Here is a 27473-nt window from a genome sequence, read left to right on the forward strand (position 1 = left end):
TTTCAAAACTGAGAACTCCATGGCTTTGTAAGAAATAGGAAAAGTCGGTCTCCTCAGAAGATGGATACCTATTCTGCTGTGCACGCTTAGTGCAGGTGTACTCTTACTGCCCCAGCGTGCAGGGCATGTGGTTCACAAAGAGAGATACACAAAGGACATGTAACTGAGGGAGATCTGCAACCCGCTGTGATTTTGTCTGCTCCCTGCACGAAACACAGAATTGTTCCCAGTGCTCTGGAAGACAAGCTTGCTGGTATACCCCATCTCCGAAACCACGTCACAAGCTGGTAAGTTCTCCTCTTCTATGGGAATTTAGTTTGCCTTTTCCAATTACCAATATGTTTTTCTTATGATTCTTTTCTTATTGTGTATCTTTAAAGATAACTTAATTGCAATCTGTACTTCTCTTACTTTTTAATATTTCTTTTTACTTCAATGGTTTTTAATGAATATTTCCTAGAAAGTCCACAATACTCACTTTCATTTTTCAATTTATATTCAAATTTATTCAAAGATAATATCACCCAGTCTTACTGGAGAATTCTATATAAATAATAGAACTGACATTTCAGGCCCCCGTATGATTTGCATAGGTTACAGAAATATTTTTTCTTGACATAGTTCTCTTGCTCATCTCAATCTTTGATATATTAATTTTTGCTATATCTGGCAATGCTTTCTAGTACAATAGAAAAAATTTCAGTCACTTCACCTTCAAAAATAACCATTAAAAAAATCAACCAAAATAATGTGATATAATCAAAGCACCATGAATCATGGAAAACAGCTCTTTCATGAATTAAAAACTATCTTAATATTCATAAGATCACAATGGTATTTCCTTAGGCAATTTGGAAGTAATCTAAAAATTAATAGATTATTAAATAGCAGATTATGATACATGTTCCCATCACTGCAATTTAGATATCAGGACAAAAGTTATGCATTATAATTTCTCAACAGTTAAGTAACACCCTGCTGGTTCTTGCTATAGCTGATGAAAGGTAAAGTATGGTAAACTGGATGCATGTAACAAACATGGGAGGTCGTAATGTGTTTCCAGGATATGGCATCTTGCCATTGACCACAGCTTCTTGGAACAAGACAAAGTCATTGAAATAGTTAACAGATGTTAGCCATACTTGAAATATAAAAGTTGTATTGCTAAAAATTATGTAGGGTCAGATGGAGATTTGGCTCTTGGTCTATAACTTAACTGACTTGGCAAATGAAAAGTTGAGATCCAGAGGCATAACACATAATATTGAGGCCACACACTCTGCAGGAGCTTGTAAACTACTGACAATATGTACACTGTGCTAAGCCTGCTTGATTAAGTATTAACACCGTATTTGATACTTAGCAAAATCTGAAGTCAATTTTCCTGTCTACTAAATTAAAAAGTTATTTCTATGAGAGCAAAAGAGACTCTTTTTCCAAGTTAAAAAGTATGACTGCAAGCTTCATTATCTATCCCGCAAGGTAAGCTTGCAGTTTACCTGGTGATGAGGATTGCTTTCTGTAGACTCCATAATCTATTCAGTTATAATCATTTTAAAGAGTATCTCTTGCCCCCCTCCTGTCTATTACTTCACATTTCAGAACAAGTTGACATTAATGATTTTCAGGTGAGCATGTATATGTAGCTGAAATTGATCTTCTCAACCTTAAGTCATAAATCCATCCAAGTCAAACACTGAAGGAGGCTCGTGCTACTTTAGAGTTCGTGGTTTTATTCACAGCTTTGCAAATATAGTCACCAGCTTCCATCACTTTGTAAAGATTCACACCCTGGTAAGGAAAAGAAAGGATACCAGGAGGGAAGGGGGATTAGAGAGAAAAAAGACAAGACAGATCCCTTTTAGTTTAATAAGTAGTTACTTAACCATTTAAAATTACTAAACAACATGTCGTTCACCATCAATTTAGGGGCAACATTTGTTTCCATGAATCATGTAGTCACCATTTTAGATTTTTATGCCTTATTGAAACATATCTTCAATCTTACCCTTGTATAATAACATAGGCTTGACACACCTGAATAACGCAGTGTAATTTAAAGCAGAAAGGACAATAATGGAACTAGAAACCAGTCAACAAAATATAGGTAGAGGACAATCAAAATGGTAATGCTTTGGAGGAGTTTATAGATAATAACTGACAGAAAAAAATCCTCTTTACTATATAAAAAATTTGATAAATCCATAAGGATTATAGGAAAGGTGAATGCATATATATATGTATGTATTTTTTTAACTAAGGTCAGAAACACTATTATTGGTATGATGTTGAAGGAGGTAGTTGCAAGTCAAATAAAATGAAGTAGTATTTAGTACACATCTGGAACTTGTTTTCCTGAGAGGTTGTACTGTCTGAAAGTATAAATAGGATCAACAAAGGCTTAGGTAAATCCATGGATGACAGATATGCAGTTGGGTATGAAGGCCAAGTTCAGGGCATGCTCTGAGCCTTGGTTAAATGAAAGGTCACTATCAAAGTCTCCACTCAGCACTTTTGCTGTCAAAGGAGAAGGCAGAACATAAGGCAGATTAACCACAAATTTGCCCTTATGTAGCATTTCATAACCTCCTATGTCCTCCCTCAACATGGACTAGAAACATGTGGGCTTAAAATTGAACATACTCAATCTTCCTTTAGTTTTTAATACTTATGTAAATCTGTTATTTTCTTAAAATATACAAGTATAAATACTTACAGGGGCTTTTCATAACAATAATTATCATTTTAGAAGGTAGAAACATTAATATAGCTAATTACTTCTCTCTAGAAATGTTTAGAGCACCATTCTCTTTGTAGTTTACTTCTCCATTTAGGAATGATGAAAAAAATATTTTGTAAAATGACACTTGTAAATGATGTTCATGATTTCTTTTTTATTATAAAGTTATTTTCAGGGTACTCACATTTGCTTTGGTTTGAGAAATTTGATTTTGTCAGGGCCATGGTAATGGCTTTAGGTGGAGCGTATCTGTTAGGCACATTTTAGTTCAACATCCTTAATTCAAAGATATTTAAATTTCGTAAATAACCAGTATCATGTGTCTTTCACTTCTGAATTACATCCAGCAGAAGTTAATGGACATATTTTAGTCATTAATGTTCTTCTTTGCTTTTCAAGGATTCCATTTGTAACAATTATGCAGTAGAATTTGTTGATATCACACCACACACCAGAGAAGAGTTTTGGTTTGGCCTTTCTCCATCATTTTATTTAATTAACAGATGTCATTATGAAATAACACTGCATTGATTCTTGAATCATTTATCAGGTGCTTAAATACACCTCTGGGGTTTCAGGACGCTCATGTAGAATGTAGTTTCTGCTTTCAGGAAGCTATGGTCAAGCAGGCAATATATACCTATAAACCTATGTTCTGTACTATTGTTAAAGCCATGGATAGAGATGTGCCCAGGAGATGTGGGGCCATCAAAAAAGGAGTAGAAGAGTTTCTCAGGGAATGGTGCCAAGAGGGGTAAATCCTGACCCAAGTTCCATGGGGAGACTATGAGTCATTGAGAGGATGGAGGATGTGTGAGGCACCGTAGGTAGGCTGAGGGAAGAGCAATACAAGATATCTGAAAAATACTACGGCATATATGGATAAAAGGCAAAATACCCCTTTTATACTGGGAAAGGTACAAATAGGCCAGATTATGTGCTACAGCACAGTCTTGCTTTTTAAGAAGTGAGAATCCACTGGTGGGTGCTCACGCAAAAGCAGAACTTGTTCATACTTGTGTTTCAGATGAAATCCTCTGACGGTAGCATGGAGGATGCATTTAAAGGCAAATTTGGAGCCAGCCAACCCTTGTAGAGCATAAACACCCTGTGCTCATGTTGTCGTAGGAAAGATAGTAAGGAAGAGTCAAACAACCAAAATATTTTAGAAGCCAAATTAGTGGCTGTTGGTTATTGGTCAGACCCATAATGAGATTGGATGCTACAGAGAATCTTGGCTGTTAGCTTGGACAACTGGTTGAATTGTGGCAGCTACTCAACATAGTGATCCTCTCTGAATTGTGAAATTCTCAGGAATAGACTTGACTTATTTGAATTTGAACCCTAAAGCTATAGAGGTAACCAGCATATATTGAGCATCAGCTGTCAGTTGAGTTCAATTCAGTTAATCTAAATCTCTAAGAAGGGATCTATTTCTCTTCAGTTTCTGTCATGTCCTTCTGATAGAAATAATTAAGCTACTTTGTAAATGAAATAATATTTATCCTAACCAGAGAAGACAGCCAATAGCTTTTGGTGTTTATGGGCAACAGCTGTGGGTGTTTAGTGCCAAGAAAAATCTGTCCTTCAATAAATATTTATTGAGCATCTTTATGCCACAGGCACCAAATATAAATAAGCTGTAATAATTGCTTTCTGGCTGCATGGGAAGGTAAACACATAAACAAGATTATGATGCAACCTTGTGTTAAGTTCTGAGCTAACACAGAAGATAGCATGGAAGAACCTATAAATTTGGTCTGGGGGATAGAGAGGGAGATGCTAGAAGAATTTTTTAGGATGGCAATGCCTCACTTCCAAGGTGAAATGGAGTGTGGGTTATTAGGCCATTCCAAGTGGTGTGCAAGCATGAGCGAGGGGTGGAGGTGTGGAAGCAAATGGTGCAGAAATGGAGACTGCAAGCAAGTTTAGCGTCACCAGGAGCATCAATGTACATACAGTGAGGAAAGAGGAGAGGCATGAGCAGTAGAAAGGGAAAAATCTGTTTTGTAATCCAGGTAATGCTTTTACATCTCAGAAAACATTTTGAATGTCTAATCATCTGTGGACATTTTTCTTGACTTCTATATTTTGTTCCTAAAAAATGTGCCCAATAGACTAACAGGTTATGTTAACAAGCATGTGGCAAAACAAGATGCTGATTTTGGTGGATGTTATTATATGACATGTGACTTTTCAGGTACTAATTGTAAAGAGCCCATGTTTGCCATCCCGTGTCTCACATGTTAAGTTTTATTAAGCTCCACTCTTCCACTGACCATTTTAAAAGTGCTCTGGGATCTTTTCCAGAAGCACTAGCTGTCACTGTGAGACAATCAAGGTCTCAGTTTCCTCCAAGGAAAACATCCATACAAAAAACAAAACTGCAAAACTCAACAGTCAGTTGTAACAGCAAAGGCACAGGCTGAAACTCACAAAGTGTGTGAAATCAAATCAGATAATACATAAAAAAGTACTTTAGAGGTCATGAAGCACTATAAAAATGTTAAATGGTAGCATTATTGGTGATTGAGCAACAGCAAGAAGTTACTTTATAAAGCCCCTGAAAGAATTTTTATTGCATTTTCCCACTGTGCGTTTTAGCAAATAGCAGAAGTGTAGTAAAACTTTGACCTCAAAATTGCTTCCCGCATCTGAGAAGCATTGCAATTTGGAGCTGCAAGGAATGCATGAATATTAAAATATGTTAAAGGAACTTACTGTATTGAGCCCCAGGCCATTAAGCATATATATCAAATCCTCAGTAGCTACATTCCCAGAAGCACCTTTTGCATAAGGGCAGCCACCTAATCCGGATACTGCAGAGTCCACCACGTTAATTCCCATCTGGAAAACAAACCAAAACACCTAAGGCTTGTGTATTTATGGCAAGTAAATTGTTGCATTTCTATTTAACCTGTGGCAAAGAGCAAATAAGCAAAATCTGACCGTGTTATTCAAACATGGTCACTTACCCACCTGTTCCAGCAGGGAACAGTCCCTGGGGTGCTGATTTCTTTTCTGACTAATCTTGTCTCTTAGGCTAACAGAAACTTGGCTAAGGCTTTCTGGAACTAGAATAATCTTTTATCAAAATTAAAATGGCATTATTAATCGATAACGGTACAACTGTAGATGGTAGATCTTGAAGTAAAGCTAATTTACTCCCAGGGTTTATATAATCTCCAATTCTCCAGCTTTATCCTAAAAGCATTACATAAATGGCATGAACTATTTCCAACATCACAACTAGAAATCCAAGTACCTTAGATTAGGGGAGGGGTTTGGGGATGGGGTGGTCACTATATTTGAAATAAAATTTTGTGGGTTCAATTTACTCATTCAATTCACCTAGTCTTCATTGAGCCAATATTTTATACACAATACCTTGCTTTGAGATAAGTGGAGAGACATTTAAGAGGCAAGACCTCCTTCCACTATCAATAACACCAGCTCACATTTACTGGGTCCTCACTAAGTGCCAGATACTATTCCTAACATCTTATGTGCATTGACACAATTCTCACAAAAACCCATGACGTAGATATACTCTTCTATCATCGCCAATTCACAGAAGGTAGGTACAGAAGGAGTCAAACAAATCACCCAAGGTCACCATCTGCTAGGTGGAGTCCTCTGTCTCCAGAGAATAATTCACACTCTGCCTTCATCTGTAGCCTCTGGAAACAAATCAAGTTGGTGCATGATTATGTGCTTGGGGAGATCAGAGGAGGAAAAGTTCTACGTGTGCTGGGGAAGTTGTGGAAGACATGAGCACAACGGGGTCTGAGAAGGGCCCTGGAGATCAAATGTTAATAACAGGAGACAAGAGGCAGGCACACCATCCCTCTGTGAAAGGTGACAATTTGGTAATCAAAAGCTGCAGAGAGGACGAATCTGATTCTTCACTCCTGGGCATTGAGGAACAAGTAACATGACCTCATCTAAAATGAGAACCACCTGGAAGCAGAGCTCTTGGGCAATCAGCTAGGTCAGTGGTTCTCAATCACAAAACCAGAATCACAGATTGCTGCAACATCACCAGAGTTTCTGATTCAGAAGGTCTGGGCTGGGACCTGAGAATGTGAATTTTTAACAAGATCCTGGCTGTTGCTGTTGGTCTGAGAGTTTCTCTTTCTCTTACTTTCTTTCTTTACTTTTATTTGAAAAAAAAATTTATTTTAGAATAGTTTTAGATATTCAGAATATCTGTGAAGCTAGAACAGAGAGTTCGAATATATTACACACTCAGTTTCTTCTATTGGTAGGATCTGTTAAAAAATTATTCAATGATACTTGTTAAAGTACGGCAAGGAAGAGTTTATTCAGGACCACTGTGATAGTTAAAGGGGCCACTGCAATGGGGTCTTTCAGTGGGGATGAGAGATTGGGCTTGACTCCAAATACAGCATGGGCGCGTAGGAATTTATAGCCAAGGAGCAGGGTGGTAGTCAGTGATGGAAAATCACTAAAAGAAAACATCAGGAGTAAAGGAAATTCTGGCTTAACTGACCTAACAGGACTTTTGCTGAAGACAGACCAGGGTGATCAGACATCAGCTGTGGGATGGTGGCAAAAGAGCAACCTGGTTAATTATAGCAGGTGATCAGATACAGAGGTTGAAAGTTCTTGCTAAACTGTTAGCAAGAATTGCTAAAACTGGATTTTACAAGGAAGTGCACAGGTGGACTTGGAAGTTTTAGAACCCTGACTAAAGTCTGGCCACACAAAGAATCTTTGTCAAATCTTATATTATTTTTGTATATTTGTCACAAACTAAATGCACAAATACTGACATGTTTATGATTAACTCAAGTCCATACATTATGCAGATTTCTTTAGACCTTTAGACATTTAAAAAACATTTCTAAAGGCTTTTTTTTTTAACCTAATGTCTTTATTCTGTTCCAGGAACTCATCCGGACACCACATTACATTACTAATCACATCTCCTTAAGCCTTTCTGGGCTGTGACAGTTTCTCAGACTGACTATTTTGAGCAATACTGGTCATATATTTCGTACAATTTCCTTAAATCTGGGTTTGTCTAATTTTTTCTCATGGTAAGATTAGAGTTGTAGAATTTGGGGAGGAAGGCCACAGAGATGAAGTGACATGCTCAAGGCATCATATCAAGGGTACATACTACCAATATGAAGGATGACTGCTGATATTAACCTTGATTGCCTGGCTGAGGTGGCCTTTGCCAGGTATTTGCACTACAAAGCTCCCCCTCACCTCCCTTCCATACTGTACTATTTGGAAAAAGTCACTGTGAGCAGTTCACACTTAAAGAGTGAAGAATATATATATATCTATATATATAGAGAGAGAGATATATATAAATTATTTGAAATTCTTCTGTATAAGAGATTTGTCATTCTCCCATATTTATTTATTCAAACATTTATATCAGTAGTGACTCATAAGTATTTATAGGTATTTATTTTGCACTTTGGGATATAGTTTAATACTAATGTATATTTTTTTTCCTCAAGTTGTTCAAGATTTGGGAGCTCTTTCAATGGGCTCCTGTGTCCCTTTGGCATGCCAAGGGGACTGTGCTTTTTGAACCACTCTTCTAGAATTTCCCTTACAAGACTTCAGAGAATGCTTATCAAAGCTCACAGGGAAGAACTACAGTCCTTAAAAAGCCCTGGAATTCTCTAGGAGCTGTTGCAGGTTTACAAAAGATAGACTGTTTCTGCACCTCTTTCTTATTATACATCTCAACATGGAATGGTCTCAATAGCCCTCTTTGCATTACCCACAACCTCTGTCAAATAATGATTGGGAAAGCTCCATCATATTCAGATGTTTATAACTGATCAGCTAAAATACTGGTGCACTTAGGACAATTTTTATTCGCTAGTAATCAAACTAGTAAGAATAAGGAAGTGCACACTAGAAGTTAAATTTGCGGCATTGTCTAGTAGTTGGAAAAGGCAAATATTAAGGTTTTGGCTTATTTTGGGGGGTCTGCCATGACATTACGTAGGCAGAGGCATTCTTCACTTTTCACTTCACAGACTAATTAAATCAGAATGTCCATCTGGAAAGCGGTCAGGCGTTGCTGTTTCTTTAAAGCTCCCCCTGGTAGTTCCTACGTGTAACTAGGCATGGGAACCCTTGAGGTAAGATTCTTACCCATCTCACCCTTTATTGATTCTGGGTATGAGTCAGCTTTAACAATAGAGTAGCTCTGTACCCTGGTGGCAGTAAAAAGTTAACCATAACTCCTGAACATTTCAAGGAAATCAGTTTTTGAAAGAAGACCCAAAAATGTATGAGGTAGTCAGAGGAACCAACATGATAGGTGAAAAACAGCTTCAGCGTACAATGTGGATGATTCACTCTTGGGGTCTGGGATGCTCTTATCATGTTTCTTTTCTTACTACTGAGGATCAAGACCCTGCAACTACAGGGGTCCCAGAAGGGAAACTTGTTACCTTGTCAAAAGAACACAGCTTTTGATCGTAATTGGCCTTTTGGAAAACAGTGAAAAAACAAAATTCACTCTTCTATTTTGTAACTAAAGGACAATGTAACCTATTGTTTGGGTGAAAGTGAAAGATTTACTTATAATAGAGCAAACAGTGTCACAGCAGAGGAACAATAAATCACCAATGTCACAACAGAGCAAATATAAATAACCAGTGAAGCCAAGAAAACATGTTCAACCTCACATTAAATCCAAGATTGTGAGTGAAAACTATAATGTTATATTTTATACTCTCAGATTGACAAAGATTAAAGAAGAATGTTGGCAATGAAATAGTACACTATATGAAGCAATCTACATCTCCAATAATATGAACAGATATCACAAACAAAAGGTTGCTTGAAAAAATGGTCAAAAGAGTACAAACATATGATTCCATTTGGATAAAGTCCTAAAATATCCAACAGTAATCAATCCAGTTAGAAGTTAAGATAATAGTTATCCACTGAAGTATGAATAAAAATGGACACAAGGAGATCTTCTGGGATATTGACATTCCATTTCTTGAAGTGGACTGATGACACTAGTATTATCAGCTTGTGAAAATTCATTGAGGTTATGATTTGTGTGCTTTTTCATATGTGCATTATACTTTCGATATACATTCAATAAGTACACATTCATAAATATCAATGACAAAAAAGACAGTGTTGTTGGGACTGAAGGTAAACAGACAAACTAGTAGGAATATACAGTACATTGGATTTTTTTCTGGTGAGAAATTAATTAGTAATCTTAAATTGTCAATATTTATTGTATCAGCAATTCCTTATCAAAATTTCTTTCTAGGAACATTCAACAAATCTTAAGTAAATAATTAGATAAGAAATAAATATATGTAAGTTGTGCATGCTGTACAACACACACATACATTTATATAAAGACTCACTGCAGTATGTTTTTTAAAATGAAAATTTGAAAACAATCCAAATGTCTCATAATTTTAATTATGGCATAGCTATAAAATGGAATACTAAATACTATTTAAATACATAATTAAGGGAAAGAAACAGGTTGGAGGATATTGTAACAGTATATAGGGTCATGATACCATTTCCTAAATAAAAAAATAGGATTTGGATGATATACCAGATGTTAATGCAGTGATCATGGGTGGTGTGTTTACACGTGATTTATTTTACTTTAATTCTATTTGCCTCTATTTTCCAATGCCCCCACAATGGATGTTAATTACACATGCAAGTAGAAAAAAGAAAATAAAAGTTTCTGCAAACTTAAGCCTGTAGTGGAATGATAGTAAATAAATGAGAATGAGTGTAAATAAATTCAAGACTGAATTCCTCAGTTAACATCATTTTATAACAAATTGATCTTTCTAGGATCTAAGACTACAGAGCTAGTCTACAGACTTAATCTGGTAAAGACAGACATATCTGGGTAAAAGGGGACCTGGACAAAGATCCCTCCATCTTTTCCAGTATCAGATTAGCTCTAGACATGGATTCTCTTTCAGCTCTATTCACAATTAGTTGAATCATTCCTAAGAGCAACTCATTCTATGAAGCCAGTATCACCTTGATACCAAAGCCAGGAAAGGACAAAACAAAAAAGGAAACTAGAGAACAATATCCCTTATGAACATAGAGGCAAAAATGCTCCACAAAATATTAGCAAACCAAATTCAATAACACATCAAAAAGATAATTCACCATGATCAATTAGGTTTCATCCCTGAAATGCAAGCATGGTAAAACATACACAAATCAATAAACATGACTCACCATATAAACAGAAGCAAAAACAAAGATCACATGATCATCTCAATAGATGCAGAAAAAGCATCTAATAAAATCCAGCACCCTCTCATGATTTAAAACCCTCAACAAATGAGGCATATAAAGAACATAGCTCAAAATTATAAAAGTCATATATGGCAAACTCATATCCAACATCATACTGAATTGGGAAAAGTTACAAGCATTCCCCCTAAAAACTGGAACAAGACAAGAGTGCCCACTCTCACCACTTCTATTCAACATAGTATTGGAAGTACAGGCCAGAGCAATCAATCAAGAGAAAGAAATAAAGGGCACGCAAATTGGAATTGAGAAGGTCAAACTTTCACTGTTTGCTGACAAAATGATATTGTGTCTAGAAAACCATAAAGAGTCCACCAAAAGACTCCTAGAATTGATAAATTCAGCAAAGTCTCGGGTTACAAAATCAATGTACACAAATCCATAGCATTTCTATATATAAATAACAGTCAAGCTGAGAGTCAAATCAAAGAGTCAATATTATTCAAAATAACTACCAAAAAAAAAAAAAAACCTAGGAATATACTTAACCAAAGAGATGAAAGATCTCTACAAGGAAAACTACAAAACACTGAGGAAAGAAATCATAGATGACACAAACAAATGGAAAAACATCCCTTGCTCCTGCATTGGCAGAATCAACATTGTTAAAATGTCCATACTGACCAAAGTGATTTATAGATTCAACATAATTCCCATAAAAATAACAACATTATATATTATAGATCTGGAAAAAATAATCCTAAACTGCATTTGGAAGCAAAAAAGAGCCCAAATAACCAAAGCAATCTTAAGCAAAAAGAACAAATCTGGAGGCATTACATTACCTGACTTCAAATTATACTAGATGGCTATAGTAACCAAAACAGCATGGTACTAGTATAAAAGCAGAGACATAGATCAATGAAACAGAAAAGAGAACCCAGAAATTAAAGTATATAGCTGTGACTAACTGATCTTCAACAAAGCAATCAACAACATACACTGGAGAAAGGAAGCCCTATACAATGTATGGTGCCAGGAAAACTGGACAGCTACATGCAGAAGAATGAAACAGGACCCCTATTTATCACTATAAAGAAAAATTAATTCAAGATGGATAAAAGACTTAAATGTAAGGCATGAAACCATAAAAATTGTAGAATAAAAAAATAGAAAAATCTCTTCTAGAAATCAGCCTAGGCAAAGAATTTATGACTAAGATCCCAACAGCAAATACAGCAATAACAAAAATAAACAAACGGGACTTAATTAAATTAAAAAGCTTCTGCACAGCAAAGGAAATCATTAACAGAGTGAATAGACAACCTAGAGAATGGGGGAAAATATTCACAAACTCTACACTGAAAAAAGACTGATATCCAGAATCTACAAAGAACTCAAACAAACAGCAAGAAAAAAAAAAAAAACCATCAAAAAATGGGAAAAGGACATGAACTGAAGTTTTCCAAAGAAAATAGACACATGGCCAATAAATACATGAAAAAATACTCACCATTACTAATCATGAGGGAAATGCAAATTACAACTACAGTGAGATATCGCCTTACCCCTATCAGAATGGCCACTATTAAAAAGTCAAATAACAATAGATGCTGGGGTGGATGCAGACAGAAAGAAAGCTTATACACTGTTTATAGGACTGCAAATTAGTACAACCTGTGTGGAAAACAGTATGGAGATTCTTCAAAGAAATAAATGTAGACCTATTATTTGATCCAGCAATCCGGCTACTACACAAAGGAAAAGAAGTTATTTTATAAAAAAAAAAAAAAAAAACCCAGCGCTTAAATGTTTATTGCAGCACACTTCACAATTGCAAAAACATGGAATCAGCCTGAGTGCCCATTAATTCATGAATGAATTGATAGAGATGATGTGGTATACATACCATGCAGTACTACTCAGCCATAAAAAGGAATGAAATAATGTCATTTGCAGCAACTTGGATGAAACTGGAGACCATTATTCTGAGTGAAGTATTTCAGGAATGGAAAACAAAACACCACATATTCTCACTAATAAGTGGGAGCTAAATAATGGGCACACATGGGCACAAAGAGATATAAAGGACATTGGAAACCAAAAAGGAGGGGAGTGGTGACAGTGAAGGATAAAAAATTACTTATTGGGTACCATGAACACTATTCTGGTGATGGGCACATCAAAAGCCCTAACTTAAGCATTACACAAAGTATCCATGTAACCAAAACATTTGTCCCCCCTTGATATTTTTTAAACTTTCTCTTATTTTAGAATATTACAGGAGAACAAATGTTTTGGTTACATGGATTGCTTTTGTACAGTTGGGTCAATGTTATAAGTATGACCATCACCCAGATAGTGTGCATTGTACCTGTGAGGTGTGAATTTACCCAACACATACTCCCCCGCTACACTGGCTTGATTTCCGTTGAGTTTTACTTCCATATGTGCATATAAGTGTTGATTGATTAGTTCCAGTTTAATAGTGACTATATGTCGTGTTTGTTTTTCCATTATTGTGATACTTCACTGATAAGAATGATCTCCAGTTCCATCCAGGTTGTTACAAAAGGTATTAGTTTCCCATTTTTTATGGCTGAGTAGTACTCCATGGTATACATACACCACATTTTATTCATCCACTCATGTATTGATGGGCACTTGGGTTGATTCCAAAAATTTGCAATTGTGAATTTTGCTGCAGTAAACATTTTAGTGCAAGTGTCCTTTTTATAGAATGGCTTTTTTTCCTTTGGGTAAATGCTCAGTAGTGGGATTGCTGGATCAAATGGTAGGTCTACTTTTAGTTCTTTGAGGTATCTCCATACAGCTTTCCATAGAAGTTGTACTAGTTCAGTACCCCTTTAATATTTTGAAATAATAAAAAAAAAGGAATATAAAGTTTAAGCAAGCAATTTTAAAGAGAGTTTATTCAAGTATGTATTACCTGTGAAGGAGACTATTAAAGTATTAGTTCCTTTTAAAGTCTCTCTTCAAAAGAAAAATCATAGTACTTTAAAAATACTTCTTTTTATGCAATGTCCTCTAAATTCTCTGCTCTATTAAATGTGCAATTCTCTTTCCAAGAAATACAGATCTTCTCAACGGATGATGTTATCTATACACTAAATTATATACTCTTATTTCTAAAAAAGCTACTTTGGAAATTTTTATTCATACTCTTCTAAGAAAGTTTGATTTTACTATATGTGTTTTCTTCACATCTACTTCCGTATCCCATTGCAAATGATTGTAATATGATGTAAACAAGTTCTGAACAAACTAGGAAGAAAAAAACCCTAATTTCCTGTTATTAGTTCTGTAACAAAAATAGAGGAAATATAATTGTACTTTACCATTTAAATCATATCATTATTTGTTTAAAATTAATAGATGGACCACTTAGCTCATTTTATCATAGAAGAGATTATCTGTATTAATGGATTACTCTCAGATTGTTCCCTTTCCCTCCTCTCCAAACAGAAAGCACTATTTCTTTATTCAAGTTCTTGGTGGTGGTGGTGGTGGTGGTGGTGGTGGTGTGTGTGTAAGCACATAGCACAAGCATTTTTTGGTACCATATATCACAAAAACAAAACATTGGTTCTTTTCTTTATTTCAGAATATTATGGGGGTACAAATGTTGTGGTTACATAAACTGTTTTTGTACCATTTGAGTCAAAGTTATAAGTGTGCCCATCCCCCAGATAATGTGCACTGTACCCATCAGGTGTGAATTTACCCATCCCCTCCTCGATGGTTCTTTTTGTTTTATTTTTGAAGAAAAGTACTTTTTTTTTTCAGATGAGTAACCACAAGGTGGCAATGTAGCACCAAAATCTACCTAAAGTTAAGCATTTACAAGCCCATTGTATTCCAGCCCAAGAAAATTGCAAACATAAAAATAATTAGGTTTATATTTATCAAACAAATAATGTTCTTACATTTAGAAATAAGGACCGTTTTACTAATGGTGCAGAACTCATAAAAATGTAGTTCAATATATGAAGTATATTTTTGTTTATTCTTCCTTTGACATAAAGTGTTTATTAAGCACATTCTATGTGCCAGGGACTTGGAATACATACAAGGTACTACAGCTCACAGAACTTAGCATTAGCAACTAAAATGACTATATATTTTATACATCACTAAGAAGTAAGAACTAGCTTACTATTATTAAACAAGAAGTAATTGTCTTTAGGTCTCAGGGAACTAATGTCCCAGAAATAAATAAAAAAAAAAAAAAAGCCTCAAAGGATTGAGGTATCCTTGGCTCCCACTTTTCTCAAAGCTCATAATTCAAGTTATTAACAAAATGGCCCAGGGTATGATAAACCTAATGAGTTTGGTTATGTGTGTTCTGTCTTCTTGAGGCCTGTGGATACGTGCTTGAATTTAAGGGCTCAGGAAAATTGATAAAATATTATTGGCAACTTTTTCAGGGAAATGGTAAATTGCCTGTATATGATACTTTTTCAGGGAAATGGTAAATTTCTTCTGTACTACACAATCTTAGGTGAGCTCTGAGGTGTATTAATTCTGTGTGATGCTCAGGTGCCCAAACCATGCTGATATACTTAACTGAAAGTAGCATCTCAGCTTGTTCTAAGTTCTGTAAGAACTTGTTCTCCAAATAAAATGATAAATACAATAAGAAAGGGAGTGAAAGAAATTATTTTGCAAATTTTATAATCTCTATATACATGATTTTAAAATATTTTATAAAACCTAAAATTTTAGATATTGAAATTATTGAATTCCCAAGGAAAAGTTAGAATTTTGGTAATGTTACTATTTTTTAAAATTCATCAACATTTTTTTACCCTCTAACGTCAAGATTTTCTTTAAAAATCTGTAATAATGTTAGATTTAATTTAAAATAAGAAAATTTTTGAAAGTGGAAATTATTCATTTTTGGATTTAGGTTACTCATGGGGGAAAAGGCAAATATTCATGTAAAATAAAATATCAAAAATATGCTCGTTTTTTCTAATATTTTTCTCCTTAATATTTTCCTCATAGCTAAAACTACATCCAACAGAGGATTGAAATTATCTATATGTGAAGTGTTACTCCTATTCCAGCGGCCAGGCCAGACATTACTAATGGATCACAGCACCTTTTCCAATAAGCCCAGATGTTGCATTGAGACCCTTCTCTACCATCACTCTAAATAGATATTATATAAGCTATGATACCACCTCAAAATGAACCCTATTTGTCATTTATGTGTATTCTGAACATAATGTCATGCTATGTGAGCCATAGATAATGAACAGTTAGCATACCTGATTAATACCCTATTCTTTAATAAACTTCAGTAAATATCAAACTTGGTATGTAAACCAAGTTTGGCAAACACACACACACACACACACACACACACACAGTGAGAGAGAGTACATGTGCACTATGTTGAGGAATGACTAAGCTAATGTGATTATTATTGCTTTCATATAATCCCTGTCATCTTCAAAGATTTTCCTAAATGCTTCACTACTCCTTGCCTTAGAAAAGACATAGACTATATTCTTATCTTCATTTGGTACACTCAAATTGAGATAGAAATGGGAGCATGTACAAAGAAGGGAGTAATAAAATTTAAAAAAAAGATAAGAAATTCTCAATTTCAGTAAGACTGGGGAAATAATGAACACTATTAGTGAACATTTACTGGATGTTTATTTTGTCACAGGAATTGCACCACATGCTTCATATATGGTAACATCCCACAAAATCAATATGAAGTGGTGAGTAACACATGCCCATTTTATTGATGACAAAACTGAGGCTCCTAGAACGCAAATGATATGTCCTGCTTCCTATGGCTAGTATGATGCAGAGTAAGAATGCAAATCCAACTCTAACAACTGTGCACTCCTGCCCGATATTAACGATTAACATTTAATAAGTACAGACCACGTGCCAATCACATTACTAAACACTTTACATGCATCGATTCATTTAATCAATATAACAATTCCAGGGGGCAGAGTATGAATTAGGAAGAGAGCACTGACAAATCAAAAGGATTCATTTTCTTATGAAACTTTCTTCAACTTTCTGAAGTTTTCACACATCTTAAGAACATTATCAAGCAACTTCAGAAAGTAAATGTTTGTTGTCCTGGTGATTGTATTTCTAGGAAACTAGCCCAAGAAAATAGCCAGGGATGTTCAGATAGATTTATATTCAAGGATGGATATTTTTATAATTTTGCTTGTAACAGCAAAAATAAGTCCATAGGTTAAAGGTCTAAAAATAGAGAAATAGAGTTAAGAAAGTATATAAGATTGGCTATTATGTAACAGTAATATATTTTCAAAGAATATTTAACAGTGGAAAAATGATTATGAGAAAATAGAAGATAAAATAACAGGATACTATGTTTGGTATAACTCATTTGTGTTTCTAGGTTTTTTTCAATCCTCTATAATAAATATACACTACTCATGTATTTAAGACAAAAGAACCTTATTAATAAATGTATACTCTTTTTTGACAATCATTCCTTTCTTTTGCCAGTACAATACCCCCAAAAGTATACTGGTCTATCTCAGGCTCTCATTTCTTGGGTTCCATTCAAATTCTATAGATGATTTCTCTAAGAATCATCTACTTTTGTCTGTTCTTGGCTGGATATTGCTTCTATCACTTCACTACTTCTGTAGCCATCCAAGCTGTCTAACATATTGGCATAAAATAATTGGACCAGTGTTCCTCAAACTTTAATGAGCATATGATTTCCTTTACTAGTTCTGAGGTGGTACCTGACATTCTGTCTTTCTAACAACTCCCAAATTATGCAGAAGCTGCTGGTCTTCAGAACACACTTGAGTGGCAAGAGACTAGAATTCTTCTTGGAAACATCTCAGATGTCAATATATCTTGCTTCAGTCACAATGACTCCCTTCTGCCTTTTACATTTCTCAGAATGAGATCATCTGAGTATCAGAATCACCTGAGATCCTAGTTTAAAATGCAGGTTTCTATGTTCTACCCAAAATTCTGACTTTATTTTTCGTATAAAACCCAAGTATACACATTGTTTCACACTCCAAGATGACTTTTACGGATTAAAAAGTTTGAAAATCTCTAACCTTTTGACCTAACTGTTCATCTGTGGCAGATAGTGCTAGCTCTTCACCAAAAATCTTTTTCGTCTTCTGGGACTCTCAGCTAGATGACATTTCTAAGCTGCCCTTGTAGTTAGGTGTAACGATGTGATTGTAGGTTAGCCAACAGCATGTGAACAAAAGGATACAGGCCATTTCTAAAACAAGTCTTTTCAGAAGTTATAAGCCTTCTTCCTTTTTAGTAGCCAAACTCAGATGACAATGAGGCCTTAGGGAATGGTGAGTGACAAGATGGAACCAGCCTGGGTTCCTGAATGTCCACCCAGAGGAGAGATGCTCACTTACCAGGAACATGTGTGGTGGACTGTTAAATGAATAAGAAACAAACATCCATGTATTTCAGTCATTATTCATTTGGGGGCATACTTTTCTATCAGCATAGCCAATTGGAACTAATATATCAATTGATAAGGTCAGACTAAAATCTGTCACTTGGCTAGCTGCTTTTTATTCATTCTATCTGCTCTTTATTCGTATTTTCTTTTTTTCTGTCTTATCTTTGGTTAACTGAATATTTTTATGATTCCATTTTATCTCTTCTTTTGACTTAACATTTAGACCTCTTCTTTAAATTGTTTAGCAGTTGCCTTCTGATTTCCAATACACATCTTTAATTAATCATAATCTACCTTTAAATAACCTTGTCACGTGTATGGAAGGAGCTCCTAACAGAATATAATTAATTCCTTCCACCCATCCTTTGTGTTATTGCTTTTCCTATCTTTTACTTTTACATAGATAAATTCATAATATAATATAATGCTATTGCTCTGGGCAGTCATTTATTTCTTAGAGCAATTAAAAATAAGAAAAAATGATTTCATCTTGACTTATTCCATTACTGAGTACGCTGAAGGAACTTGGCTAGAATAAGAATGGCAGAGATTCAAGTCCTGGTTTTTGGTGAACACTCACATTTTGGAGGTAGGAGAAGGAAGATGAATTAATGAAAAAGACAAGGAGTTCAAGAGGAAGTTCAATGTCACAAGCCAGGGTGGAAAACATTTCTCTAAATACTTATACCACAGTGATGAGTGCTGCAGATGGTTAAGGAAAATGATAGCTGAGATAATCCACTGGGTTTATGCCATTGACAAATTTTGAAATTGGTCATTTCAGCCAAGTGGCAGGACAGGGTAGAGCTGGCAATAGATTTCAAAACAAATGGAGAACATACAGCCTATTGCTTAAGAGATCAATTTCAGGAGACAAACTTCTGTTTGAACCTGCTCTGCCACTTTCATTGTGTGATCTTGATAATGTTTTACCTCTCTGTTCTTCCAACTGTAAAATGAGTATAAATAGTACCAATTCACAGGCTTGTTCAGGATTCCATGAGATCTTTTCCAGAAAGTGCTTATCACAAAGCTTGGTACATAGCACCCAATAAACACTGGATTTAAAAAGTATATGGCAAGGATGTAGAGATAGACCCAGGACATGTGGCGATAAAATGAAGAAGAGAGTTGGGAAAGGAGTTGAGGGCGGTATGTGAACAGGGAGGGATTGAGTTACGTGAAACATGTTTAAGTAGGAAGCCACAGAGAACAGAGCTAATTAAATGGAGGTATAGAATGAAACCACACATAGACGAGACGATTAACAAAGAAAAAAACCTTGTAGATGAGGATGAGTTTAGGATCAGGGCAGAAACAGGGAGGTGAGCCAGGCAATTAATAGAGAAAACTGTCCTTTGAGGTAGGGTGAAAGGAGAGGACAGTATATATTTGAGGAATGTAAGTGACCAATCTGCTCAAAACATAGTAATTGAATTCATCTGCTGAGAGTCTAAGAAAGAGCTGATCTTCTCATTTCTAGCTCCTTGACACTTGCTTCTCCCAGACTCAGCCATACCTTGTTCTCACAATACTCACCAGTGTGTGTACAGAGAGAGTTGGATGGAAATAATGACAATGAAGATGATGAGGAGGAAGAAAGGGGACAGACCCATAAGGAGCACTGTGTGTAAACAATATCTAGTTTGCTTCTATGACGTCACCATGTATTTTTCATAGTAATCTGAAAATTACATATTTTAAACTAGATTCAACCCAAGTCCCTTATATGACTAATTAATTGATTTAAAAGGAATTAAGCCCCATAGCTCTTACTAAAGAGCTTTTGGGGGTTGCCAAAAGTAACATAGGTGGTCACTTACAGAAATGGATCTAGAAATTAGGCTATTTTTTTTTCTGGAGTTTCACTGGTAGGAGGTAACTATTTCTAGTTCCAAGTTAGACGTTAGTGGGAGGCTTACCTAATATTGTGAAAATACAACTACATGTTAACAAGTAAAAAAAGTATATTAAAAGACAAAAATAATTGGAAACACAGTGGTTTTGACAAAGAAAGAACAGTGTTATCAGTATTCATAAACTGGGGAATGCTTGTGAGAATGTACAGACCAAATTTTCGGAAAAAGTCAAAGCAGCTAACAATATACATTAGCTTCATGATGTCCAGAACTTCACTGTATCTCACTCTTTATACCTTCAGTATATGCTATGGGATCTAGAACATAGTAAGTTACTATTCAAATATTTTTGAAAGTATAATTGAACAAATGATGCACATAGAACAATACTGTATGTAATATGAAGACCTGGGTGCAAGTACAATTATACATGCTAGTAATTGAACTTTAAGAGGCAGCACTACTTTTTCTGAGGATACAAAAATAAATGAAACATTTGAGTGGATCACAACCTATTTCATTTTCTCCTCAAAACTTCTGCTCTTGAAGTGCCTTCTCATAGAGATGGGCTTTTGGAGACTGCTCAGTGACTCTTTTATCAATCCTGGCTGCAGCTGATTGGACCTAAATTTGGCCAATCACAGTCTCCTTCCCTAGATTTGGAACAGAGACAAAGACAGAATCCATCTTTCTAAGAGGTGAAGTGTGCAGCACATGAACTAGGGACAAGCAAACTTCTCCATTTCTCTGGAGAGCAGAGAAATTCAGTCTGTAGTAAAAGGAGAAATGAAGCACAGTTGAAGCAGAGAAACGTGGCCTGAATTCCAGACAGCTTTTAAGTCTTTGCTGAGGTCCAGCTTCATTCCCTTGCCACTTTTTTTTTTTTTTTGAGACAGAGTCTTACTCTGTTACCCAGGCTAGAGTGCCGTGGCATCAGCCTAGCTCACAGCAACCTCAGACTCCTGGGCTCAAGCAATCCTTCTGCCTCAGCCTCCAGAGTAGCTGGGACTACAGGCATGCACCACCATGTCCAGCTAATTTTTTCTCTATATATTTTTAGTTGGCCAGATAATTTCTTTCTATTTTTTTAGTAGAGACGGGGTCTCGATCTCGAGCGATCCACCTGCCTTGGCCTCCCAGAGTGCTAGGATTACAGGCCTGAGCCACCGTACCTGGCCTTCCACTTTTGTTTTTGAAGTAACATTTAATGAGAGCTGTACTAAGTGCTTTAAATCATGCAATAATTCCAGGAAATAGGTACTATTTTCATCATCTCCATATTATAATTGAGAAAACTGGGGCACAGAATGTTCAATATAACCATGCATAATGTTACATGTTTGGTAAGAGGTAAAGCTGAGATTCAGAATCAGGTAGAAAGGCTTCCTTCTGCATCTCTGCTCTTGACTGGTGGGCATATTTCCTCTAAGAGTTTTCCATGAGACACTCCTGTATCCTCATAATAAATTCTCTTTTGCTTAAGGTAGCTTCAGTTGGCTACTGTTGCTTGGAAACAAAGAGTAGTTAACTAACACACAACTAAGTTAATGACCTGGCAGAGAAGATATTCATTAATACAAAGTAGAATGTGGTAGCTATTACAAGAATTATAAGCAAATCTATTCAGAAACAGCAGTGAGATGGGCTGTATGTTTTGTAGTAGAGCATGGGAGGGGCAGAGGGAGGACAGGGAGGGTGAAAAGTTTGCCCCTGAATTGGGCTTTGAAGGATAACAGAGGTGGGGATGGTGAGGGAAGGGATATTCCACAAAGAGGGAACATTTTGAAAAAAGACACAAATGATGAACATGCCAAGCAAGTACTAAAAAGATTTTAGTGAGACTTTTATTGTAGGGGCTGTTGGGATGTGGATGGAACAATAGTTCCTGGTTGTGGGAGGCCCTGAATTCCTTGCTGCTATAGGGTATGGGCTTTATTTTCTAAGAAACAGAGATCAATCTAAAGTTTATGAATAATTATGCCATCATCAGCACTTTGTTTTGTTCAAATTTCACTAGCAAGGGAGTAATAATTGAGATGGATAGAGTTTAAGAAATATTTAAGCAGAAATACTAGTTAGAAAATTAGTGTAATGCATCATGTTATTAGTGATAACTATTTAAAATGAAGTAGAATGAAAAAAAACAAATGTATTCTTCAACAAAAGATTTTTGTTAAAGAATAAATTTGAGATAGATTTGTGAGGTAAAATAATGTCTGAATGAGGAATGATTGGAGGAGGAAATGCCATTAACAAAAGCCCTGTGGTTTCTACATTAAGAACTGAAGTGGAGGATGATCCACTAAGTGGGATAGGATATAGAATCAACTCTAGCGAAAGGCAGAAGTTGCTTTCTTGAAAATCATTACAGACATAGAAAACTGGATAGTTACTACAATAAACATGCTGTTTTTTTTTTTTTTTTTTTTTTTTTTTTTTTTTTGAGACAGAGTCTCACTTTGTTGCCCGGGCTAGAGTGAGTGCCGTGGCGTCAGTCTAGCTCACAGCAACCTCAAACTCCTGGGCTTAAGCGATCCTACTGCCTCAGCCTCCCGAGTAGCTGGGACTACAGGCATGCGCCACCATGCCCGGCTAATTTTTTGTATATATATATTTTAGTTGTCCATATAATTTCTTTCTATTTTTAGTAGAGACGGGGTCTCGCTCTTGCTCAGGCTGGGAAACATGCTGTTTATTGAAGCATTCCTGATTGTTCAAAACTAACTTTAATTCATTTTTATCTTCCATTAAATACCTTTTTCCACTTGCTCATGTGCATCTGGAGAGATAATGTCTTTGGTAATGTTTATATTCATAGTTAAACATTCTTGTAACCCAAATAATTTGTATCCATTGAGCAGTAAAATAATTAAAAAAGATATGATATAAGATATCCCTGGCTCTCTGAGAAGATCACAAGGCTTCCCTTCTGTCTTGGTGCCAGAGGTGGGGTTGGGGGTAATGGGTGATAGGAATTCCATATAGGTTTGGGGGAGCCCTACAACACAGGGGAGTGGTCTTGTTTCCAAACATGTATGCTGGAAGGTATGCAAGGTATCTACTGGGATGCCAAGGCAGCAAAGGCTGAGTGAGGTACCTGCCCAGTGGGACTTAGGCAGCCTTAAAGAATATAGGACCCTTAAACTTAGCATAGAAAGCATACAATAAGTTTCCATTTCCCCCAGAAGAGCTGAAAGAGCACTAGTGGGCTTGGAGGGCTAAGATCATCACCAGGAAGATGCAGAGAGTATGGGCCATAGTTGGGGTAGACCATGGTTTGGCTACCATTACAAGGACAGAGGCTGAATGAGCTGGAGAGAGTTGCACCTCAGGGGAAACAAGGGAGGACAAAGAATGCCATCAGACTAGGTGGCTCCCCACTAATGCCAGGGTGATACTTAAGCCCTCTTCAAACTTAGCTCACTCAGGGAAATAAGAGGAAAGAAGGCAGGAGAAACTTAAAGCACTGTTTTAAATGAGAAGTGGTTTAACAGATTCACGCATGTATTCCACTATTTATTAGGAGATCTATTTTGGGGAATTCAAACCACAGGATTCATTAAACCAAACATTGCAATATTTTTATAGAGATATCATATTCTATTATATATGCTATAAAGTATAAAATATTTTACAATATTACTTTGCTATATGAGTATAATCATGCACATCCTTATTGTTCATTTCAAATAGTTCAAGTTCAACTTGCTTTCTAAATGACTTACCAAGGACCTTGCTAACTTGAGAGCCATGATTGATCAAAATATCTAACAAGATATTTATGGTAGCAATGGTATTAATTTTTCTGAGCATTGAGTACCACTTTGAAGAAGAGAGAAGGCTGGGCACACGTGAAATAAAACTGGGTTTTTCTGCCACAAGAAATAGTCCAGTTCAAGCCACCAAGAAATGGTGAAGTGGAAGCTAGCTATTCAAAGAAGGTAGGAAAACAAAAGTAGGTATAATTACAGTTAAATATATAGGAGATGACGCATATTTGGGACAAACCAATATATCTGGAAAACATGACATAATCAATGGTTGAGACAGTTGTGGATATTTATCTTGGAAAAGACTCAGAGGTAGACAAGAGTTGTAGTCATACAGTTCAAGATCATTATGTGGTCAAGAAAGTAGACATATTCTATATGATTCCAGAGTAAAATAGACACAGATGGATTTAAGTTGATTATGAGGACCAACTTTCTCTCTGGATACTTAATGCTACCCAAACTTAAATAAGTTAGCTCTTAAAATAATGATCCCTCTGACCTTGAAGTATTAAAAGACAACCTAAAGATTGTAGAATGAATCCCGTCTACTGTGAGGGAAGCCATCAGCTTTGATGACCTCTAGGATTTTATCCAATCCTAAGGCTTTTTATAAATACATATTGAACACAGCTTCCCAATAACATTTAATTCTGTCATAAAGTTATAATCATAGCCAAATGAAATTGAAATATTAAGGGCTTGTGCTATTGTAGTTTGGGGTAACAGCGTTACTGTGGTAGATCCGTTCCTTGGCATCTGAAGATGTGACAAATCCTCAGCAAAGACACAGTAACTTCAAGGGAAGGCCACATGCACAAAAGCCTCCAGATGACATATAGCTGTAATGTCCAGTGCTGATAGCTAAGAAAAAAGTCATGAAAGACATAGTTTTAAAAGAAAAACACTTGCTGGAGATTCTCATTGAGGAGTGAGTGCCAAACCCACACATACTTGGTGTTTGTCGCAAAGCTGCCAAATACCACTGCACTTACAAAAGCTCCCATATAACCTGTAACATATTTTAGGTTTTTTTTTTAAACGTTAATACTTCTAGATACCTAAAATTCAATGCCACCCATTGTTAAAAATGAAAATACATGATCAGAGAGGAATCCTCAGGTCTGGGTCAAATCCAAGGGCCATTTCCCTCACTGACTAGACAATTTTCAGAGAAAAAAAAATCACATATGGGGTATGGAGAAAAATACACCAAATATTAATTATGGACAAAACCTGATTGATGTGGCCAAATACCTTATTTGGGTAAGAATATAAATTAGGCTTCTCAACTTCCATAATAGAAAAGAAAGGTGCCATCGGCACCTCTGATTCCCAAAGGACATGGCCCTGTGACAGTCAGGTGCCTGTTTGCACTGACAGTGCTTCCTTGTCCATCTCGTCTTTGCTCTTTATCCCAGGGGACTAATCCCCGCAGGCTTCATTCCCCAAGCTGGATTCCTTCTGGGTTCTGCCGACAGAAGGCTCTGATGGGAAGCAGAAGCCAGAAAATTTCCTGCTGAGTTTGTGTTTCCTCTGTGCCTTCAAATGCCCTCTGTTGACCATGGGCAGGCCCATCATGGTTCCAGCTTTCTTTCAGTCACTCAGGATGCTTCTTCCTTTGTCCATCCAGCCTAGGGAACTCGCTGCTGTTGCAATAGTGGTTTCCTGTTGTTGCTAATCTCCATGAGTTCCTCCTTAAGAGTGAGGCAAACTGCAAAGGACCACTCAGTCTCAGGGTCAGCAAGTGCTGGATCAGTAGCTGAGAATGAGGGGCTCCTGGATTTTGTGCCCTAGGCACATGGTTTGCCTGACCCTAATCCAGGCCCTGCTAATCTCTGAGTTGCCGTTTTGTCCAATATTCTCTTGCATTATTCTTTCCTCATCTGTGTTTCTTATATTCAACTGCTTTTGTGTCTCTTGCTTTCTTACTGAACCCTGAAAATCTCAGCATCCTTTCCAAGAAGTTGAATCTTGAATTTTTTTCTACCTTGCTCTTATGAAAGGCAGATTGAGAGAAGTGATATTAAAAGAAGATACTTTCAGGGATATAGTGTTCATTTTAGTTCTATCTTTATACCAGTTAGATTCAACAGAAAGACCTGGATCCCATTAGCTCAGACTCTTGCAGACATAGCTTCCCTGAAACCCATTTTTAGGTTATTCTCTTGCCATTTATTCAAAGTCATTTCAAAAAATAAAGAAAATAAATAAAAGTCTTATGCAGGAGGATTTTTTCCTACATTTATCCTGAAAACCCTGCTGGAGACACTGTGCATTGATTTTGCCATATTCTGTATTAACCAAGATAGTTAGAGAATTATTAAAGCCAAAAAAGTTGGAAAATTCATTGGTTCCCCAAAGTCGACTACAGAAAGAGTTTGGCTGGTTAATATTGGGAAAAACTGAATCAGAGACTCCAACATTATCCTTCCTTCTCTCTCTGATTTTATCTCTCTCTTTCTTTCTTTTTCACTCTTTCCCGTCATTTTTTCTTCTCTGTGTGTTGGCTTTATTCTTTCAAGTCTGCTATGCCAGAAGTCACAGAGTTTAATATAAGAAAAGGGAGCTCTTTTTCACAAGTTCTAGACAGAAAACTCCTAGGAAAGGGGTCTTTATTGGCCTAGCATGAGTTACAAGTCCATCCCTGGACTAGTTATTGAAGCCAGTACACAAGAGTACAAAGGTTGCCTGCCCTGGGACCATGAGTCCACCTTTTTAGTGAGGAGTTGGGGGAGGAAGAACAATGCTGCAATTTCTAGGCCCTCACTAGAACTACATAGTTGGAGTAGTGAAGAGATATTTTCCTAGAAGTGGAATGTTATTTTGAGCAGACCAAACAATAAATATTCACACAATGCCTTTTGTATAAACCATCCAATATATTCCATTGAAAGTTTAATACAACAAAAAGATGAGTGTTAAGGTCTTATATATCTCTTTAAGTCTTTGTTTTCAGGAAACTTAAAACATGTGATACTTGGTAGTGGCAATTGTTCATCCCATCATTGAACAGATATTTACTGAGTTTCTACATCTTTGTGGGAGCCAAATATACAGTAGTAGAAAATAAAGCATACAAAATCTGTGCTCTTGTGGAGCCAATTTTCTAACAGGGGAGAAAAACACTTATAACAGCTAAACAACAAGATAATAATAATAATACAGAAAAGTAAATGATGGGGGAGAGATGCTAATTCAGACCATTCTGTCAAGAAACACCGTTCTGATAAAGGCGTATTCGAGTGGGAAGTATGAACTCATTTGCAATAATAGTGTTTTAGGCAAAATGAACAGGTCAGAAAAAATGCTTTGAAAAAGGAGGATGTTTGGTGTATTTGGAGAGCAGTAAGGAGACCATTGTG

At 36.2% G+C, this 27473-nt stretch overlaps 1 protein-coding gene across 4 annotated transcripts in view; it reads right to left on the reverse strand.

Moving 5' to 3' along the window:
* Positions 1-407: 407 nt before the first annotated feature.
* Positions 408-27473, reverse strand: part of HMGCLL1 (3-hydroxy-3-methylglutaryl-CoA lyase like 1) — a 139286-nt gene continuing 112220 nt past the window's right edge. For all 4 annotated transcript variants that reach the window (XM_069488115.1, XM_069488112.1, XM_069488111.1 and 1 more), the window contains 2 exons: positions 5462-5587; positions 408-1791 (listed from right to left, as the gene is read on the reverse strand). In XM_069488115.1, coding sequence (XP_069344216.1) covers positions 1690-1791; positions 5462-5587 — 228 coding nt within the window. In that variant the 3' untranslated portion in view covers positions 408-1689. The remainder of the gene's footprint in view (positions 1792-5461; positions 5588-27473) is intronic.

Source organism: Eulemur rufifrons, chromosome 15 (genome assembly GCF_041146395.1).
Source record: "Eulemur rufifrons isolate Redbay chromosome 15, OSU_ERuf_1, whole genome shotgun sequence".
Classification (NCBI taxonomy): domain Eukaryota; kingdom Metazoa; phylum Chordata; class Mammalia; order Primates; family Lemuridae; genus Eulemur; species Eulemur rufifrons.